Source organism: Cajanus cajan, chromosome 10 (assembly GCF_000230855.2).
Source record: "Cajanus cajan strain Asha chromosome 10, NIPB_CcT2T_4, whole genome shotgun sequence".
NCBI classification, from domain to species: domain Eukaryota; kingdom Viridiplantae; phylum Streptophyta; class Magnoliopsida; order Fabales; family Fabaceae; genus Cajanus; species Cajanus cajan.
Window position 1 is genome coordinate 50,847,603 of NC_138526.1, and position 18,380 is coordinate 50,865,982.

At 34.6% G+C, this 18,380-nt stretch overlaps 4 protein-coding genes across 4 annotated transcripts; 2 read left to right on the plus strand and 2 right to left on the minus strand.

The window, feature by feature from the left end:
- The first annotated feature begins 3,745 nt into the window (after positions 1 to 3,745).
- LOC109792704 (homeobox-leucine zipper protein GLABRA 2) lies at positions 3,746 to 9,527 on the plus strand. The gene is made up of 11 exons (XM_020352136.3): positions 3,746 to 3,949; positions 4,043 to 4,317; positions 5,154 to 5,271; positions 5,415 to 5,609; positions 5,715 to 6,089; positions 6,213 to 6,314; positions 7,305 to 7,514; positions 7,912 to 8,086; positions 8,192 to 8,463; positions 8,639 to 8,725; positions 8,835 to 9,527. The coding sequence occupies exons 1-11, from the start codon at positions 3,860 to 3,862 to the stop codon at positions 9,213 to 9,215; spliced, it is 2,280 nt and encodes a 759-aa protein (XP_020207725.1). The 5' UTR covers positions 3,746 to 3,859; the 3' UTR covers positions 9,216 to 9,527.
- A 1,702-nt stretch (positions 9,528 to 11,229) lies between these two features.
- On the minus strand, positions 11,230 to 11,891 carry RPS17 (ribosomal protein S17). Its single transcript, XM_020352137.3, has one exon. It carries the CDS (start codon positions 11,836 to 11,838, stop codon positions 11,407 to 11,409), a length of 432 nt encoding a protein of 143 aa, XP_020207726.1. The 5' UTR covers positions 11,839 to 11,891; the 3' UTR covers positions 11,230 to 11,406.
- Positions 11,892 to 12,251: 360 nt separating this feature from the next.
- On the plus strand, positions 12,252 to 13,386 carry LOC109792707 (photosystem I reaction center subunit VI, chloroplastic). Its single transcript, XM_020352139.3, has 3 exons — positions 12,252 to 12,414; positions 12,620 to 12,746; positions 13,063 to 13,386. Exons 1-3 carry the CDS (start codon positions 12,287 to 12,289, stop codon positions 13,240 to 13,242), a joined length of 435 nt encoding a protein of 144 aa, XP_020207728.1. The 5' UTR covers positions 12,252 to 12,286; the 3' UTR covers positions 13,243 to 13,386.
- A 102-nt stretch (positions 13,387 to 13,488) lies between these two features.
- On the minus strand, positions 13,489 to 16,676 carry ROPGEF12 (RHO guanyl-nucleotide exchange factor 12). Its single transcript, XM_020352138.3, has 7 exons — positions 16,006 to 16,676; positions 15,739 to 15,855; positions 15,456 to 15,610; positions 15,279 to 15,353; positions 14,914 to 15,189; positions 14,488 to 14,808; positions 13,489 to 14,312 (listed from the first exon to the last, which is right to left on the minus strand). Exons 1-7 carry the CDS (start codon positions 16,268 to 16,270, stop codon positions 13,908 to 13,910), a joined length of 1,614 nt encoding a protein of 537 aa, XP_020207727.1. The 5' UTR covers positions 16,271 to 16,676; the 3' UTR covers positions 13,489 to 13,907.
- Between the last annotated feature and the right edge of the window lie 1,704 nt (positions 16,677 to 18,380).

Here is an 18,380-nt window from a genome sequence, read left to right on the forward strand (position 1 = left end):
TATAATTTTTTTTTGATAACTTGATTAAAAATATTTTCAATTTGTATTCTATAAAAAAAATTACATTTTTTTGTTTTTATATTTACTTGTATACACTATTCTTTTCATTTTCAATTTCTTTAAATTCACTATTTTTTATTTTTTATTTTATATTTACCATTTTTCCTTTTTTCCCTTTTTTTTTGGAGAATCTAATTAACGAAAGCTTGTAGTTTAATCTTATTGTATTGCATCTGTTTTACATTGCTTGGATTCATCAAATTGTGACTATGGTGTTAATTTGAAAAGAGAAAATCTTGATTTTGTAGTTTTAGTGCTTTGAGAAGGAAATGAAGAGTTTTTAATCTTATTATGATGCATATGCTATATTTTCATAAATTTGAGTTGGATGTGTTGTATATGTGTTGAATGGAGGGTTGCATGTGGGATTTGTTGAGGTATTGTCGATGTTTGTAACCAAATTGCGATTCTACTAGTTATAGAAATTGTCTTCATATCGAACACAACTTCATGGTATTGGGTGTGATTAAGTCAGTGACTATTTATCTTATTGACTCCGAGTGCAAGATGAATAGCATTAGGCGTAAGTCAGTTAGGAGTTTTTTGACTTGGTTACCTGGACATGACAAAAGAGGCACCGAGTGTGGTTGTAGTAGGAACTCTTTGCCTTGAATGCATTCAACGTAGGTTGAGTAGTGTCGAGCGTGGGTAAGGTAGTGTCTAACATGCATATAGAGACTTTATATCTCATTTTCGCCCAACACAAGGGGCTTGGCACTAGGCATGAGTGAGCTTATAACTCTTTTTCTCATTGTCATTTGCGTCAAGCGTGGACATTGGGCACAAGCTGATCACATCAGGCGTGAGATGTTGAAAAGAATATGAGATATATGTTGTATATGTTATATATGTTGTTGTATATGTTATGTTGTGAATTTATGAATTATATGTTGTTGTGTAGTATTATGTTGTGAAATGCATGAGGCATGTTATAGTGTTGAATTATGTTGATAAGAAGTATGATGCATGTTGTTGAGTTGTGTTTTGAACTTAGGACTAGATAAGAAGTGTTATTTTTCAAGTTGAAATATCTCATTATGTGGATATGTGTTGTGATGTTTTTTGATAGCCTAATTGTTGAAAAATCCATCTTGAATATAGTTGTTTCTTGAAGTGGAGTGTCGAGTCTCTTCTAAATCTTTAGTTGATACCTTATGAAAGTCAAGTCGAATCATACTAGTTTAGAAGTTACCAAAATGTGCGACGACACATTGTGTTGTTAGGTTTCCATTTTGCATTATTGTTTAAGTTAATGTTATGAAGTTGTGTTATGTTGTAAGATGCTACATTGTTATATTACTAAGTGATTGAATAATAAAAAACCTTGTTATTATTTACTAAGTTAATTTAATTTTATAATAAAAGGATCTTTCCTCTTCCTATATGTATATATAAAATTTAGTAGAGACATTTAACTCCATTGTATTTAACGTGAATGTGTTCCTAATTGTAAAGATCAGAACAATTATTTAATTAATAATATTTAAATTTTTTAATCTACAAAATTAAACCCAACATCTTACATTATTACTTAAAAATTGAAGTGTATTAGTATTTAAAGTTGGTCCTGTATATATGAATAGAGGTGATATAAATTTTAACTGAAGGCGTTAAAAGGGGTGTAATGATGTAATTAATGCGATATACGAAATGAAAGAGAGGTGACGTGGGAAAATACGAGACATAAATGTGATTTTGACTACTATAGACTATACTTGTGAAGGACAGGGATTGGATGCAAATACATTACAATATATATTAAATGACATACAGACACAAACATATTATATTTAATTCAATAATAAAATATAAATAAGGTAACTCAAGAGTCCAGACAGAGCTCGTGAAATGTGACTTCACTCGCTTGCCTCGCCACATCACATCTATAAAAATAAAATAACAAAAGTAATGAAAAATAAAATACATGAAAAGTTAAATCTATATTTATTACGAATTACCGTGCGCCATGTCCAATGCTCGTCTCTTCTATAATCTTATTTCTCTTCGTTTTCTTTTCTTTTTCTTTTTTCGTCTTTTTATAGCTCAATTTAGGTGAGAATGTTCGTTGTGGCATGTTAGGCACTCAGAATATAATATATAAAACTTGTGATTTTTTTTAAAAATACTTAATAAATTAGTTCAATATTTTTTAATTTTAAAAATGAATTTTTAGTTAAAAGTTATTAGCCGAAAGTTATTATGAAAATTTATTATATTAAAATAAATTAAATATGTTTTTATAACTTACAAAATTAAATTTTGGTTATTGTAATTTTTTTATGTGTTTTTCATTCATTTAAAATTGGAATTATTGTCTTTAATCATTATTTTTTATGTAATACTATTAATTATATTATGTTAATTTTGACACTTCTAAATTTTTTATAGTCATAAAATATGTGTTATTTATTTACCTCAAAATGGTGTTAGAGATTAGAAATAATAATTTTAGATTTTGAAAAGAAAAAAAAAGAAAATATTTTATAAGAATTAAAATTAAAATTTACTCATTTTATAAAGATAAAATCAATGCATATAAATTTCAAAACATGAAAATAAAAAAATTCTTTTACAAGAATCATAATCAAAACTCACTTATTTTTTTAACCAACATTTAAACGTAAACTAAGTTTCTCCAACTCATAAAAAATTGGACTTATAATACCTGTTTTTTTTTTAGTTTAATAAAAAAATATAACTCTTTTTTATTACATCAATTTATATAAAAATTAAATAATATTTTTAATCATAATTTCATGCATAAAACATAGACGAAACCCAACTTATAGCCAGAAGAACTCAAGCGAGCAAACAGTTGAACTAATAACTTTCATCGTACTTGTAAGCTGTAATAACTATTTATACACAGTGACCCGTACGAATGCAAGATAAAATTAAAAGTAATAATTTCCAATATTCAGAATGACATGGTTTGCAAGGCGAGAACATTTGTTATGATATTATATTTTTATACGAACGAAGTAACAAAGTAAGTTGTACATACAGGAGAGAGAGAGAGAGAGAGAAGTGATTTCCAGCTCAGATAGAACATGTGTTTGCAAGAAAATTGTGATACATATTTTTACGCGATAAAAGGTGGTATAGTTGGTAAAGTTAAGAATTATTTTATTAGGAGTGACTTTGGATTTAATTTGTTATCATTATCAATGCAAGAATTTCGATAGCAAGCATTGGATGGGCAACACTTATAGTCTTATACGGTAAGAGGCACTAACTATTCAAAACAAATTCCATAAATAGATATATGTATTAAATTTTATATAAAATACTTTCAATTTTATATACGTTAGCTAGTAATACAATATGAAATGTACGAGAGTGAAGTAAGTTAATTATATCATATCACCTAATAACATAATCTATTATACTATTATATATATAATAAGAAGAGTAAATTAATAATTGTATATATTATATAAAAATATAAAATTGTAATAAAATATTTGGTAATAAAAATTGATATTAAAAATAGGATACCGTTGCGTTGGATGGAAGTGTCCAATGTTAGTTGACAATCTGAGTGTGGTTTATCTAACGGTCAATCCTACCAGCCCTCCCTGTCCCTGGCCACATTTTGCATAAGGAAGAAATAAAAAAATAATAAATGAAGATATAATATTTAAAAAGAGCTTAGCGAGTTCCTTCGTTTGTTTTTATATTCTTAAATCCAGCACGCCCTACGTCTCTTTCTCTTCTCTTGTCTATCATATATAGAGAAACACAAAGACAAGCATTTTGGCTCCTTCACAAACACTCACTCCGTTTCTTCACCTCACCAATGGGCGCTGACATGTCCAACAACAACAACCCACCTCCCACTTCTCACGCCAAAGACTTCTTCGCCTCCCCAGCTCTCTCTCTCAGCCTCGTAAACTCTTTCTTCACTTCCTTTCCTTATATATATATATATGTTAATTAATTACATGCTTTTCTCTTTTACTCATCGTCTCATGCATTCAAGGCTGGGATTTTTCGCCATGCTGGGGTGGCGCCGCCGCACGAGGCCACCACCTCCAACATGGAGGTCGAGGATGGTGAAGAGGGGAGTGGTGGAGGTGAGAGGTTACTGGAGGAGATTAGCAGCGAGAACTCGGGTCCCACGAGATCCAGATCAGAGGATGATTTCGAAGGAGAAGCTGAACATGACGATGATGATGCTGATGCTGACAAGAACAAGAAGAAGAAGAGGAAGAAATATCACAGGCACACTGCTGACCAGATCAGAGAAATGGAAGCGTCAGTATATAATATAATATAATAATCTCTCTTTATTTTATCTTATGCATACTGCATACCCCCTATATGTTTCCATATTTCGTCATCCACTCTCAAATTCAATCCAACCACTATTACATATCATTCACTCAATCATCGATCACTAATGTGCATTATATATAACTTTCCTACACTTTCTCTCATTCCTCCTGCATACTAGTGTGCTGTGTCTTGCTCTCGCCTTCATTAATTATTACTTGTTACTATTTGTTAGTAACTGAGAAATGCTAACAAACAGCTTTAAACATGTGGGATGGTTGATGGTCGCTCATATTTTGATTGTCAACTTTGAGATATCCGCGTAACATATGTAAATACTTTGCTATGATTTCCTTTGAACATGTTATATATTAAGTAAATAAGTAATCAGTCATTAATTCGGGGGGGTCACCAAAGAAGCAAAGTAATAATTTTCATGCCAGCGTTACCAGTGGGGACTTTAAAGCATAGCAGCGTATAGTTTATACCGTACTGCTGGACACGGTTATGAGAAAAGTTATTGATATCGTATCATATGGTTATAAAAAGGACGATGATTAAAAGACAAAGCTTCAATTTTTTATTTTTTAAAATTTTTTTGAACTGCTTTTACTTTATTTCGTTGATTCATATCTCGTGTCCATGTAAACCACTTTTATTCACCTTCTTTCTGCTTGATTAGTTTGTGTTACACCTATTTAATAGGTGTATCGTGTTTGCATTATTTAACCCCGTTTGTTGGACCATTCAGCATAACAATTGAAGCTTGTAGCGAAAGGTAAATCATGAGAAAAGCTGACATGAATATAATGTCACAGGCTTTTCAAAGAGTCACCACATCCTGATGAAAAGCAGAGGCAACAACTAAGCAAGCAATTAGGCCTTGCCCCTAGGCAAGTCAAGTTTTGGTTCCAAAATCGTCGAACCCAAATCAAGGTACTTTAATTTAATTTAATTTATTATTCACTTACCCGCCAAACCAGGTACTCCATCGTGACCCTCACTTCATTTTTTTTTCTCTTGTGAATTTAATAATAATATGCATTATATTGTATATACATCTATGTTGAATTTTGCAGGCAATACAAGAGCGTCATGAAAATTCTTTGTTGAAGTCAGAAATAGAGAAACTAAAGGAGAAAAATAAGACCTTACGAGAGACCATAAACAAAGCTTGTTGCCCCCACTGTGGCGTGCCCACCACAAGCAGAGATGGTGCCATGCCAACCGAAGAACAACAACTACGTATTGAAAATGCCAAACTAAAAGCTGAGGTTTGACGTTTACGTTATTATTTTGATTATTTCGATGATATGTAATAGAAAATTCAATATTGAAGATTCACTATTTACACTCTCTTTATCGACACGTACGTGTAGGTTGAGAAGCTCCGAGCAGCTTTAGGGAAATACGCACCAGGGACAACGTCCCCTTCATGTTCTTCTGGCCATGACCAAGAGAATAGAAGCTCTTTGGATTTTTACACTGGAATTTTTGGACTTGATAAGTCAAGGATAATGGATGTAGTAAACCAAGCAATGGAGGAGCTCATTAAGATGGCTACCGTGGGGGAACCATTGTGGCTTCGTAGCTTTGAGACAGGTCGTGAAATACTTAACTATGATGAATATGTGAAGGAATTCGCAGTTGAAAATTCAAGCAGTGGAAAGCCAAAGAGATCCATTGAAGCCTCAAGAGACACTGGAGTTGTTTTTGTGGATCTCCCTCGCCTTGTGCAAAGTTTTCTAGATGTGGTATGAATAAGATATCTATATGTACTTGTGTGTGGAATGCTTCTTGAATTAATTATAAATGTATTCTTGAGGATCCATATGAATATCATTATGATTAAATGGTCTTTGTTATGCTTCTTGCAGAACCAATGGAAGGAAATGTTTCCGTGTTTGATATCTAAGGCAGCAACTGTCGATGTTATATGCAATGGAGAAGGTCCTAACAGGAATGGTGCAGTGCAACTGGTAAGGGGAAAATGGTTACTTCTGTGTTAGGTTTGTTTTACAGAGTTATTCACCTAATTCTCTCAATAATTCTGCGTACCAACACAAACTGCATCAGTTCCACGTACCTGCAAACTATGTTCTTCTATATTGAATTCGCCGGGCCCTACTACATGAAAGGTTTGATAAAGTTTTGGTAGTTAGACTTAATTGAAATACCCAAAAAAATTAGTATGGGTCACATAGCTTCAATCGTTTTCATTCAGCCAAATGTTATAAATAAAAATTATTTCCTGCTGTAAAACAGAAACAAACACTTCAGACGTGGATTTATCAATATGGGAATTTCTTTTCTCAAGTGGTCCAACCATGACAAACGGGAGAAAAATATAGTTTCAAGCTATTCAATATTAAAATGATTTGAATTTTCCATCCTAAAGTTATAACTGTTTACGGTAAAAACTTGAGTTGCATGTGTAAACTTACGTTTCCCCTTATAGAAATTATGGTTTCTTGTCTTCTGTTTGAAAATATGTAAGTGCTTATGATCTTTTTTCGCTTCTTTAAAACGCGACCTTTATTTATATCATATCACGCTAAGTATAGACAAAGTCACAGAAAACTTTAAAAAGAGAGTAATATAGAAAAGCTCGAATAGCATTTTAACTCTTGGCACGTTCCTCTCACTTCCCCACATCTTATCCAATGTGATGTGTCTGAGTCCAGCTGGAACGTGGAATCTCTCTATCTTTGTCTTTCTTTCCCTACGTGTCCTTTTATGAAAAGATTTTGCTCTCAATGGCTAAATGCCAATCAAAAAGCATATAAACCAGTGTTTCATTACTTTTATCCCATAATGCATAAAATTCTCCAACATAGAAAGACAAGCATGACCTCGTGGAAGTTCTAAGATGTGGACAGTGAAACTTTTTGCCTTGGAATACTAAAGACACGGTTTAATTTGACATGAAAACTCTGAAGTTTAAAACCTTAATTATGCATTGGCTGCAGATGTTTGCTGAGGTGCAAATGCTGACTCCGATGGTGCCCACAAGAGAAGTCTATTTTGTCCGTTTCTGCAAACAGTTGAGTGCGGAACAGTGGGCAATCGTTGATGTATCCATAGACAAAGTAGAAGACAACATTGATGCGTCCCTCGTGAAATGCAGAAAACGCCCATCCGGTTGCATTATCGAGGACAAGTCCAATGGCCATTGCAAAGTATGTACAAACACAAGTCCTAAATTGGTTTTCACTTTTGTTGCATTTGGACCCATCAAAAACTCAACCTCAACATTTTCTTTTTAGAAAAACCCTTGGTCTTTATTACAGTCGGTGCAAGATCTGGATACTCCTACCTAGTAAGCTAATGTCTGACATTGCGGCTAATTTTGTCGGTGGACATCATTAGTAATCATCACTTGAAAGAAGCAAGTAAATTTATTATGTTAATGAAACAAATGCAGATAAGTAATATCTTGTGAAGATAAAAGAAACATTTAATATTGTTTTATTTAGTAATCAGAAGAATTGGTGAAGGGGACTTAGAATTATTAATTGAAGTGAAAAATGTGACATAGTCTACACTACTACACATTGATCTTCGTTTAATCTTTAGGTAATCTGGGTGGAGCACTTGGAATGCCAGAAGAGTGCAGTCCATTCAATGTATCGCACCATTGTGAACAGTGGCCTAGCCTTTGGGGCTAGGCATTGGATTGCAACACTACAACTTCAATGTGAACGTCTAGTTTTCTTCATGGCAACTAATGTTCCCATGAAGGATTCAACCGGTGAGTAACGATTTCTGTTAAGTTTATTTTGTTTAAATTAAATGCTTAACAAAGGAGCTATCAGCTATAAAATAAAGAGTGTTGCATTGCATGACAAAATGTTAGGTGTTGCCACATTGGCTGGAAGAAAAAGCATTTTGAAGTTGGCACAGAGAATGACGTGGAGTTTCTGCCATGCAATTGGTGCCTCAAGCTTCCACACATGGACTAAGGTTACAAGCAAAACTGGGGAAGACATAAGGATAAGTTCTAGAAAGAACTTGAACGATCCTGGTGAACCTCTTGGCCTAATATTGTGCGCAGTTTGTTCTGTGTGGTTGCCTGTCGCTCCTAATGTTCTGTTTGATTTCTTGAGGGACGAAGCACGCCGAACCGAGGTACCACACACTTGTTTTGTTTCTTTTTTAGATTGTTTTGGATACAAATTTAGAAAAACTTCTGAGAGTTCTTTTAATAAAGAAACTCTCAAAAGTTCTTCTAAACATGTATTCAAACAAAGTCTGATACTTATTTGAATGGTTACCTTTGCTGATAATTACCATATTGTGACAGTGGGATATAATGTCAAGTGGTGGGACAGTGCAGTCCATTGCAAATTTAGCCAAAGGACAAGACCGAGGCAATGCCGTATCCATTCAAGTAAGTTATTTGATTTGGAACAATATACCTTACAAAATGGAAATGCAAACTGCATTGACCAAAACATAGTTCTAAGTGAAATATGGTATTAATTTTTCTCATTTGGCAGACAATTAAATCGAATGAAAACAGTGTGTGGATACTACAAGATAGCTGCACAAATCCTTATGAGTCAATGGTGGTATATGCTTCTGTGGACATTACTGGTATTCAGTCTGTGATGACAGGATGTGATTCAAGCAATCTTGCTATTCTGCCCTCGGGATTCTCTATTATTCCTGATGGCCTCGAGTCAAGGCCATTGGTGATTACTTCAAGGCAGGAAGAAAAAAATACTGAGGGAGGATCTTTGTTTACAATGGCATTTCAGATTCTTACCAATGCTTCTCCCACAGCCAAGTTAACTATGGAATCTGTGGACTCGGTCAACACTCTTGTATCTTGTACATTGAGAAATATCAGAACAAGTTTACAATGCGAAGATGGTTAGTCAAAATAAGATAATTAGTTGATAGAGCCAGACTTTAATTAGCCGTGATAATCTTAGGCTTTCTATTCCCTTTTCGGTTGGTATTAAGTTTGGCAAAAATAGCTTGCGTTTGTCCCCTTATTCCAATATTTCGGGGTTAGTTTTATTCATTGTTTCATTACAAAGGAGGGCTTGTTGAGTATGTATATCTGATTCTGCAGTTCTACAGATAGAAAGAAAGACAAAAAGCTATATTAGAACCTAGATATTAAGTATGGCGTGTATAGAATTATCATTTGTTAATTCCTTATGTGGTTGGTCTTTTGTAGTGAATTTTATTGTTCCTGCCTCGCATGGTTGGTTAGATGGCTCAGATTATGAATTATTGACTATAACCGGTAGTAAACTAGTAATGAGATGTTACTTTAGATTATGAATTATTGACTATAACCGGTAGTAAACTAGTAATGAGATGTTACTTTACCCAAGTTCTGCTCCAATAAGGTTAACATCTTTTAGACAGACGGTGTGCGGCTTACGTTTATGTGGGAAGCAAACGTTACAGTATTTTTGCTGCCCAGATTATAAAACATGCAAAACTATGCATCTCTAGTTTATAAAAACCAATTGTGGATGACAACAAAAGTTGGATAAAAGGTAAATAGTTTGAAAGACCGGATTTGTAAGAACAAAAAGAATGTGTTCAGCAAAGTTTGTCGTAATGAGGCTTCAGCACAAGGTTATAAGCAGTCAGCAAACACAATTGATATCTTAAAAAAATCAGATTTTGTTTGGTACTTTTCTCTGGGAAATATATTTAGCCTCATATTCCCCCCCCCCCCCCCCCCCCTGCATTGTTGGCAACGTTATAAGCCGTTGATTTACGATGGGAAATTCCTCCGCGATAAATGGTTACAATTCCGCAGGAGTATGCAAGCAATAATACTTGGGTAACCAACCCTTGTTCCTAGATCAGCATCCATCTTTCTTATTTCTTGTATCAGCATTCTATTCGCCAATAATAGAGTTCACGAGCTTTGTAAATCAAGATCACTGCATTTGAGTATCATCATTCTATTCATCAATGATAAAGTTCCTGGGTTTTATAAATCAAGATCACTGCATTTGATCCACATTATTACGGATTAACTAAAAAATTTCAACTTTCAAAAATGATTTTTGGACACCAAAGTATATGTTTGAAAAACTGTGTGCTTCGTGACAACAACGGAGAATTTCCAATTTCTATGACACAAAAATAGTGAGTACATGTAACTTCTGGATGTATGTGGATTTAGAAGAATTTTATCGCCAATACAAACATACTATAATTACATTATTCGATACCTAGTGAAACAGAAAAGAAAAAGTTATTATTTTTTTTATCAGTATAATAAAGTTTGAATGTAAAAATGCATACACAATACTCCTAAACCCTCATCACTAGGCAAAAAGTAAAAAAATAAGTATATAGGTGTTATAATGTAAAGAAATAAAAATTGTTGATTAGATACTTGAAAATTTGGAATGTTCAAATTGGATAAGCTTCTTAAATCATAAGGGCAAGGTTTCTTCAGGCTAGCTAAGAATATACCGATTTATTGGGAAACAAGACGATTAAATATCAAAGAGAATTTCGCAAGGTCACGAACAAGTCACACTAGAGAACTTGACAATACACCTATCTCAAAACCTTAACATATGTATCTATGTCAGATGTAGAACTTGTCATTCACATTTAGAGACCGAGACAAATCATTCATTACAATGCTAAAAACTTATGTCTATCTCCCCCCGGGATCTATAAACAAGGGCAAGACGCCAAACCAAGGAAAGGAAGGACCTTGGGCAGAACCTAAACGAACACTTGATGCCAGAGCCAGACATTTCATCAAACATTTAGAGGGTACAACGTGAACAAGATTCAGATCTCCACTCCCATTTCATTTGAGTATGGAATTAATTAAACAAGAAAATGTCCCGAATCCTCGGAATCATGGTGTGGCAACTTATATAACCATATAAGATATAACCCTCACACAGTAAAAACAAGAATGAATTAAAGAAAAAGACGAATATATGCAACAAGAGTCATCTAGAATAATAAGAAAGCACATAGAGTGAAGGTCGAAAAAGAGTAGTAATAGGGAAGATTTGCAGCGTTGGAATTAGAATACATAAGCATGAAAGCAAATGCAAAAGGAGTGCGACACTATGCCTGGGGCTGGGACTCAAAGGGAATGGAAAGTTCCTCAGTCTGGGAGGGTTTATTGGAGGGCCTCTTGGGAACGGGGAGTGCGAGAAAGGCCTTGGTCTTGCTAATGGGCCTGGTCTTCTGGAGCTGGACTATGTCGCCCACTTTGAATTGGTTATCCGGGTCGTGGGCCTGGTACTTCTTCTTCTTCCTCACGCGCCTCTTGTACTTTGGGTGAGGGGCCAGCCGAACCACCTCCACTGCCACCGTCTTGTCGTTGGTCGAGCACACCACCTTTCCCTGCATCGACTTCATCGCGTTTATTTGAGGCACAATGCACGGCGGTGCCCATTGCCTCTCAGTCACGCCCCTACTCGGCTTCCAGAGAAGGCCGGAGCTGCCCTTCAGGAATGGGCTTGACATTTTGGGAGGGACTTGCAGAAGCCACATTATTTCTTATCTCTTTCTCCCCAAAGGGATGATGGATAACTCTATCACCAACTATACTGCTATTATTATATTTACCCTATCACTCTATCTCTTTTGTTTCGGTGCGACCACGCTCCACCTCAATACGCTGCACCCTCATTTCTATTCTTTTCTTTCTTCTCTTATTATTATTACATTATATCAGTAAATTTAATTGAACTACTTAATTTATATATATGTAACCGACACGAATAGGATATGAAATTATTTACAAAAGTTGTATAAATTAATCATATGTAAGAGAGGGATGTGAGTGGATAGGCTTATCCATGTCCGAACCACGTGGCATCTTGTGAGTGAATTCCAAAATCTGCACAAATTAATAAAGTTGGCCACGTGGCAATTAAGATGGGATTCAAGTAACATATCAAAACCAAAGCAAGTGTGTCCCAACAAAACTGATCAAACCATGGCTTCTCTGGCTAGCTTAGCTGTTGTTCAACCCTCTACTGTCAATGGCCTTGCTGGATCTTCCCTTACCGGAACCAAACTCTCTTTCAAGCCCTCTCGCCAGAGTTTCAGGCCCAACAATTTCAGGTACCTTTCTTAATTTTAACAAATTGCAATATCACTATTCACTATTCACTACTCTACAAGTACAAGAGTATTACTATTAAACATTATTAAATCAATATGCGTATATTGCATGCATGGATCTCTTCCTTTTCATTTTATGTTTCCTGAAAACCAAAATAGGCCTCTATAGGTGCTTCTAATTGTACGTGAAAGTTTAATATTGTAGGAGTGGCGCTGTGGTAGCAAAGTATGGTGACAAGAGTGTGTACTTTGATTTGGAGGACATAGGCAACACTACTGGTCAGTGGGACTTGTACGGTTCCGATGCACCTTCACCCTACAATCCTCTACAGGTTCCTTTTTCCTTTTCCTCTCTGCACTTGTATACTATTTATTCATTTAACTAGAAGATAATCAAAGAATGCAATAACGCTCTGAGCTTAGAACTTGTTGATCTAATATATACATTACTTCTGCTTTAAGCCTTTAACGTCCTATCCTATTCATGGATAATTCTGTGACCCTTACTAATGAATAGAGATGATGTCACGGAAATGAGTTTACGTGTGCGTACTAGTACATGTTAGGAATGATCCCAAAATGATATTATGCATTGCCCTTGCACAACTTGGTCCTTTGATTGAAAACGTAAATTTATATCTCTTGCAGAGCAAGTTCTTTGAGACATTTGCGGCTCCATTCACAAAGAGGGGATTGTTGCTAAAGTTTTTGATCCTGGGAGGTGGTTCCACCCTGGCATACTTCAGTGCCACAGCTTCAGGTGACATTCTACCAATCAAGAAGGGTCCACAACTTCCACCAAAGCTAGGTCCCCGTGGCAAGATCTAATTTAGTTTCTCAATTTCATCTGTTAAGCTCCATTCCCCCCCTCTTCTTTTGAATTGAACGTGTATATCTCTGCTTGCAATGGCATATAATGTGTAAGTACGTCTAAAGCCTACTTCTATTAAATGATGTTTATTTCTGCTCCAATAGTGTTTAGAGTACTTAATAGTAATTATTTATATTTATAAACATTAACATAATAGTTTTTTGAGTTCATAGATAACCTAATAGCAAGGAATCGATCACAACTAATTAGAAACTCAAGATCTTTTAATTAATGCAGTTGATGTTATGAGTTGAGCCGATTGGCCATATTTTATTCACAAACTCCATTTCCTTGTGATGATCCTAATTCATGGAAAGCAAAACTAGTACAAGTTGTATGTTACACAGATTGGTGTGACATTAATACAGCATGATCTCTACATTAACACTGTCACAGAAAGGAAAGGTGAGTTAAAAGGACACGGGGAACGACAGACATGATCTTGTGGTAGGTATCGTCAAAAAATCCCATCTCTGTAGCTACCAAACTACAAATCCTTCTTATCTTATATGGATAGTATCTCTCTGACAATGCTTCAAAGCCGATGATTTTGTATGTTCATTCCTATGTACAAAAGGAAAGAGTCTCAATTCTCAAGTCTCCAACAAACACCTCTATGAGTCTAATGACGCGATGTTGGGCTTCTCATGACTCCCAAGTTCTCAAGATATGACCCCTTCTTGTTGGTCACTACGGCTGGAAGTTTTTGTTGCTTTGGATCATCATCGTCTTTGAAAAACTCATCTGTAACTGCGAAGGATTCTTGCTTCTTCATTTCTGAGTCACCTGGATCGGCACCCCAACCCATGAAATCTGATAATGTCATTGCACCCGGTGCTTCTGCACTACCTTTGTCTGTTTCTTCTCTAGGACTCGGCCTTGAAACTGAGCTCATCCTTCTTCCCTGTAGATTTTGAGATTGAATTTGAAAATCTGCTTGGAGTACATCATCTATTCTTGAAAGTACTGTAAAGGCCAAACTTTCCAATATTCTTGAATAGCTTTCTAGAACAGCTTGCCCTACATCCTGCCAACACAATAAATCATTTGTCATATTAGATAAACACAATATATAATTCATTCAACACAAAATGAAAAGGAATCCAGATATATATGATGTCGTGTCTAGAAATTAAGACCAAAACTAGTGTCTGCAGATATTGGACAACAAAACTCAAGCTGCACATAGGACATGCTCTTACCCTATTGTATTGGATTTTGCTTATATCCAATGATGATTGAGGAAGGCCAGGGAAACGGTGCTTTAAGAGAAGTAATATGGTTTCTGCTCTCTCTTCAAAGAGCTCTCTTTTTTCCAAACTCACTGCAGAACCCCAAGCAGATTTTGAATCTTTCTGGTTCATTTTTCGCTTCCAAATCACTATTGATGCTTCAATTCTATTCTTGAGATCCAGGATTTTATGTTCTGATGATAAGTCCATGGTTGATAGGAACTGGTCAGGATCAAAAAATTCAACAGTTATACTCCTGTATATGGAGTCCCCTAGACTTGCTCTTCCATTCTGTAAATGAAGAAAAGGAGAAAGAAATTATGTTATGTAAAAAAGATGTCACAATGTGGATCCAGGTGCATACTTTTAAGCATGTATCGGTTCTTTTGGTCTCACCTTGGGTAATGAGTCAATATAGCTTTCAGGGATCTCCATTTCTGTTAGAATTTGGGCATTTATTGCCATGGCTGCTTTAAGTACTTGATTAACACAATCTTTCTGATACTGCAGAAATTTTCTAGCCCCATCAGATAGACCTTCTGGGGGAACCTTAGGGGTAGGTAACCACCACTTATCATCATTTTTTTTCTTTGCACTGTCTTGATCTGAATCTTCTGAATCTTTTGACACATAATAGAACTCATTTTGATCTTTAAAGTTATCCAGACATTCCTGTTCATCATCCATCAGAAATTAATATTATTAACAATGATTTCAAACCAATAAAAAGCTCAATGGATAATTAAGTTTGATGATCTTACAATAAGCATCGCATCAAGCTTGCGCAAGGCGGGGATATTCATGTGGAGGTCCGTTCGTTGCCGTGTCGTCATAATCTATTCAATCCAAGGTCCAAGATCAGGTTCAATCATGTAGCAGTTATGAGCATAGGAAGAATAACATAGATATAAATATATAAAGAGAGACAAAGGGGTTACCTCCATATTTGTACCATCCTTGGACTTTTGTTGTGAAGGAACCATTTCAACAACGTAATCCGTGACTGACAAAAGCCAATCAATTTCTTTTTTCCATTTTGCTTTCCTTTCTGCCGGCATTGGTTCTAAGCGCTTTTGTTCACCATAAATAGAAGCTGCAGTCTCCGCGAGAAAATAATTATTAGAACATGTTATGGTATCAAGTAATGTTGCAAACATTTGTTCATTTTACAAGTCAATTAGTCTTTGGCCAAAGGAGGAAAAAAATAAAACGTCAACGTACCAGCAAGGTTTGTGAAAGCATTTGACAGTGCCAAAGCAGACGAAACACCCTTTCCTCCACCGGACATGTCCTCACCCAACAGCAGTTTGGCAAATCTCTCCTTCATCTGTTCCATCTCTGAATTAAACCCAGCCATGAAAGTCAAATTTATAGACAAATCCAATGCAAGTGATAAACAGAATTTGAAGATATATTAATAAGGAGATGCATTAAATGAAATGAAATGAAAGGTGGGTTGATTAGCAACAAGATTATTTATTTGTTCACCTTGCATTAGCTTGTCTTTGGCTTCCTTGACTGCGATTTCCTCCTTGCTCATTACCTTTGCTTTGGGAATCTTCTCTAAATCATTTAGAGGCCTTGATCCTTGACTTCTTGATGAGGCTGCCCCATCTTCTGTTGGTTCCAATGAGGTAGCAATGTCAACGCTCAGGCTCTTAGTGTGCCTCCCAGTGCCCTCAAATATCCCTCTAAAATTAAACAATTTGGCCTTGTAACCTTCCTGCTGCTCTTGTTCCCCTGCTCGCACCATGCTTTTTTCTTTTTATATTTGGTAGGAAAGTCAAAGTTTTAAGGTACAAACTGGCAAGAACAAAACATGGGGTGTCCCAGACCATGCAGGAGAGAAGGAAAGTGCCAGGGGAAGCCAAAGTAACGATCAAATGGGAGTTTCTTTTCTTCTTTTTTGGAGTGGGTGAGTTTGAGAAAAGGGTGGAGGTGGTTTTTTTTGTTAGCCTTTCTTTTTTGAGCTGGGTTCTTGGAACGTGGGGTGCATGTTGTGTGATATGAAATGGGATGGGTTTAAGAGTGAGAGATACAAAATTCGCATTATTTTTTTATGTTGGCAGAATTTTGCTTTGGTAAGGGTGGGAGAAATTGGATGGTTGTTGGTTAAGGTTCTAATTTAAAGGTCAAAGATAGCTAAAGACTAGGGAAGACAGTCATGCACGCTTAGCCAATTACACCTTTATTAATAACCGACCCTGACGATGCCTTCTTTAAGAATCTAAAATGTCAACGTCAACCGCTGTTGTTTTACATTTACTGCTTCTCAACTCAAAAATCTTACTTGCTTTTTCCTAGTATTTTGCCACCTCTACATATCTTGACTCTTTTATTGGATTTCATGTACAGCTATTTCCTATCCTGTCTCTCATTTTAGAAATATTTTAGTATATTATTACAGCATCTCCAATGAAAACAACTCATTTGAATTACTTCATGCATTGAAAAATGAAGAAAGTGATTTCTAGTATACCATGTCAGCATTAAGCAATTCAAATATAAATTTACTCTAATGATAAGAAATTTTAAGAAATTTAACTTTTAAAATTTTTTTCTAATCATTTATGAACCAAATTTAAATTTTTATTAAAAAAAATAATTACACTACAATAAAAAAATTACGAAAAAAATACATAATAAGTAGATATTAAAAATAAAATAAAATAAAATAATAGTAAATACATAAATATTATATGAAATTAATTTTCATTATTATTATTTTATAAATGTTTCTAAATATGTTCAATAAGATCTGCATGAAATCTGGTAAAGAACGGTTGTTTGAGGAAACAACTTTCTCTCTTTTTCAAGCAACTCATGTTGTCAGAGTCCTCCAATAACAAGAAATCGGGACTTGAATTGCTTCAAGGAATAAGCAATTCCCATCGAAGTTGCTCTTAGTATCAGGAAACTTCTTTACTTTGTTAGTTTTAAATTTAGTTTATGCAATGATATAGTTTGGGCTAATGACTAAAACAACTTATTTTGGGCTAAAATTAGGTAAGAAACGTAACAGAGACGTGTGAAAGAAAAAAAAAAAACTCAATTCCGTGAAGTAAAATATGATTTTTGATATTGGGTTCTAACATTTATGTTTCTAAGATTTTGTTCTAGTATTTAACCAAAAATGGATAATTAAGGTCCCTCTCCTTCGTTAGTTGGGCTTCTGGGCCAATTTTGCGTTAAAACAAAAGTTTGCAAGATTTCATTTGTTTAAGGAAGTTCTTCTTTATGGACGAGGTAGCAAAGTCCTTGTCACCCCATTTATTTTTATTGGAAAAAAAAAACACATGCATTTTTACAAAATATTGCTGCATATGATAATAAACGTCATGTCTCTAAATTTAATTAAATTCCAAGTTTAATAATTTATTATTTACAATCTTAAAATTCTAACCAAAACTAACGAATAAATTAAAGATGATTAAATAAAAAAAATATAATTACACAAATCTTACAAAATTCAATAACAAATTTTTATATTAACAAAAACATCCATAAAATATTTAAACATGATAAGGTATCCTTTGTTAATTAAAAGTTTTAAAACCATGCATTATTGTTCATATTAAATGATTAGGAAATAAAATAACTAATTAAGAGAGATAATAAGTGTCAATATGAAACTTATTTACTGAGTTCAAGAAACTAATAAAATTATTAATCAAATATAATGGAATTACAAGATTATATAATGAAATTAAAATTTAATGACCTAAATACAAAAAATAAAAAATTCAAAGACTTTTCCATGACCTCTGTGATCTTTCATGTATGAAATTAGGGATTTACTAAAAAGAATTTATTTGAAAGTGTATAAATATGATGGTTGTGTTTTGCTGGATAAGGAGTGTTGT